This window comes from Mandrillus leucophaeus, unplaced genomic scaffold, assembly GCF_000951045.1.
Source record: "Mandrillus leucophaeus isolate KB7577 unplaced genomic scaffold, Mleu.le_1.0 Scaffold411, whole genome shotgun sequence".
In the NCBI taxonomy this organism is placed as follows: domain Eukaryota; kingdom Metazoa; phylum Chordata; class Mammalia; order Primates; family Cercopithecidae; genus Mandrillus; species Mandrillus leucophaeus.
The window spans coordinates 2944170-2947126 of NW_012104377.1; the positions used below are offsets into that span (position 1 = coordinate 2944170).

The window sequence follows — 2957 nt, forward strand, 5'->3', positions numbered from 1 at the left end:
TCGCTCTGTGGCCCAGGCTGGAGTGCAGGGGTGCGATCTCGGCTCACTGCAAGCTCCGCCTCCCAGGTTCAAGCGATTCTCCTGCCTCAGCCTTCTGAGTAATTGGGATTACAGGTGCACACCACCATGCCCAGCTAATTTGTGTGTGTGTGTGTTTTTAGTAGAGCTGGGGTTTCACCATGTTGGCCAGGCTGATCTCGAACTATTGACCTCAAGTGATCCGCCTGCCTCAGCCTCCCAAAGTACTGGGATTATAGGTGTGAGCCACTGCGCCCGGCCAATTTTTTGTATTTTTGGTAGAGACAGGGTTTCATCATATTGGCCAGGCTGGTCTTGAATTCTGGACCTCAGGTGATCCACCCACCTTGGCCTCCCAGAGTGCTGGGATTACAGGTGTGAGCCACCACGCCCGGCCAATTTTTTGTATTTTTAGTAGAGATGGGTTTCATCATGTTGGCCAGGTTGATCTGGAACTCCTGACCTCAGGTGATCCACCCGCCTCAGCCTCCCAAAGTGCTGGGATTACAGGCATGGGCCACCACTCTTAGCCAATTTTTTGTATTTTTAGTAGAGACGGGGTTTCATCATGTTGACCAGGCTGGTCTCAAACTCCGGACCTCAGGTGATCCACCTGCCTTGGCCTCCCAAAGTGCAGGGATTACAGGTGTGAGCCACTGCACCCAGCCTATGTTTCTATGTTATGCATATTCAACAAACGTGATTCTCCAACTTTTGCAAAATAATTTCTTTCTTCAAGAACACTGATTTTAGAGCCCACAGTAAGAATATAAAAATAATGGCAAAGAAAGTGAAAAAACAAAAATAAAAAGTAGAAATCTAAAGTTTCCCATTAAAATGATCAATATACTGTGCAGTAAGTCAAATGTGTATAATGAAGAAAATATGATATATAAAAATCCAAATTTACAAAATTAAGTACAAATAGGTGTTTATATTACAAAGTGTTACTGGTTTATAAAAGGATTCAACTCAGATTTTTTAAATGGTTGTTTTCCTCAATCAATTTAACAATGATTTTAAATGCATAAAATTTTAATATCTCTTTGAGACAGTGATCCAAGCTTCTTCCCTTGACGATGTTACCAGTTCATACTTTGTTTCAATAACTTGTCCCTCCACAGAAAGTAGGTGCAGTCTCTTCACCAATACACTAAGAAGTACTGTGGTCACCATATATGCAAACCTAGTCAGGAAGAAAGTCAACTAGTTACTAAAGATTAAAAAGTATACTTTAAACCTGCATGCTCTGCACATGAACCCCAGAACTTAAAGTACAATAATAATGATAAAATTACACTTTAATCATATAGATTGCCCATTCTCATCAACAGTGATCATCAAAATTCTAAGAAGAGAGTCTGGCATTCTATTATTCACCTCAACTCTGGACACTCCCGTGTGCCTGAGAATCCAAGTGAGGAAAAAGTTTTCATTACCAATTCATCATCAAACCGATCTGGATCAAACCTAAAAAGAAAATTTGAGGTTAATCACAATATAACTCCACTGGCATTTTACATGTTGACACTGAAAGAACACAAGTATGTAATAAAGTTAAAAATCGACTGAAAATAGAAAGTGCTCTTACATTATATTTAAATGTCACTTATTTTTATGTTCTCAAATTATTTAACATATATTTAGTCTCTCACTGTTTCTTACTATATTTTCTTTTTTGAGACAGGGTCTTGCTCTGTCACCGAGGCTGGAGTGCAACGCTGCAATCAAGGCTCACTGCAGCCTCAACCTCTTGGACTTAAACTATTCTTCTACCTCAGCTTCCTGAGTAGCTGTGACTATAAGCACATGCCACCAGGCCCAGCTACTTTTAACAGTTTTTTGTACAGTCTCCCTATATTGCACAGGCTGGTCTTGAACTCCTAGGCTCAAGTGATCCTCCTGCTTCGATCTCTCGAAGTGCTGGGATTATAGGTGTGTGAGCCACTGCGACTGGCACTTTATTATTTCTCTCTTTTTTTTTCTTTTTTAGAGACGGAGTCTCGTTCTGTCATCAGGCTGGAGTGCAGTGGCACAATCTCGGCTCACTGTAACCACCACATCCCAGGTTCAAGCGATTCTCCTGTCTCAGACTTCCAAGTAGCTAGGACTATAGGCACACACCATCACGGGCAGCTAATTTTTGTATTTTTAGTAGAGACAGGGTTTCACCATGTTGCCAGGATGGTCTCGATCTCTTGACCTCATGATCCACCTGCCTCGGCCTCCCAAAGTGCTGGGATTATGGGCACGAGTCATGGCGCCCAGCCTACTTAATTTCTAAATAATAGATGCAAAATATACTTCTCGAGAATACCAAGGTATAAGATAGTTACACGAGTTTATATTATTTTGTGAAATGTAAGGATAAATCATAGAAAATCATATAATGAATATTTAAATACATTTAAGACCTGTTACATGAGACCACCTTATCAATATGTAAGAAATTTTATATTGCCTCTTCAACTGAAATTTATGTCTTAAAATTGGAGGCTCCAGCCTTAAAATTGTATTTATCAATTATATTACATCTAGATTAATAGGTGAGAAAGGCTGGACATAGTGGTTCACGCCTGTAATCCTAGTACTTTGGGACTCCAAGGTGGATCACTTGAGCCCAGGAGTTCGAGACAGGCCTGGGCAACATAGCGAGACCTCATTTCTATTAAAAATTTTTAAAATGCTGGGCACAGTGGCTCAAGGCTGTAATCCCAGCACTTTGGGAAGCCGAGGCAGGTGGATCACGAGGTCAAAAGATTGAGACCATCCTGGCAACACGGTGAAACCTCGTCTCTACTAAAAATACAAAAATTAGCTGGGTGTGGTGGCGCATGTCTGTAGTCTCAGCTACTTGGGAGGCTGAGGCGGGAGAGTCACTTGAACCTGGGAGGCAGAGGTTGCAGTGCGCTGAGATCACGCCACTGCATTCCAGCCTG

At 41.7% G+C, this 2957-nt stretch overlaps 1 protein-coding gene across 2 annotated transcripts in view; it reads right to left on the bottom strand.

The window, feature by feature from the left end:
* Positions 1 to 927: 927 nt before the first annotated feature.
* LOC105548463 (cytochrome P450 20A1) overlaps positions 928 to 2957 on the bottom strand; it is a 74403-nt gene continuing 72373 nt past the window's right edge. For both annotated transcript variants that reach the window (XM_011992489.1, XM_011992488.1), the window contains exons 12-13: positions 1399 to 1488; positions 928 to 1204 (exon numbers count right to left, since the gene is read on the bottom strand). In XM_011992489.1, the coding sequence (XP_011847879.1) occupies positions 1054 to 1204; positions 1399 to 1488 (241 nt within the window). In that variant the 3' untranslated portion in view covers positions 928 to 1053. The remainder of the gene's footprint in view (positions 1205 to 1398; positions 1489 to 2957) is intronic.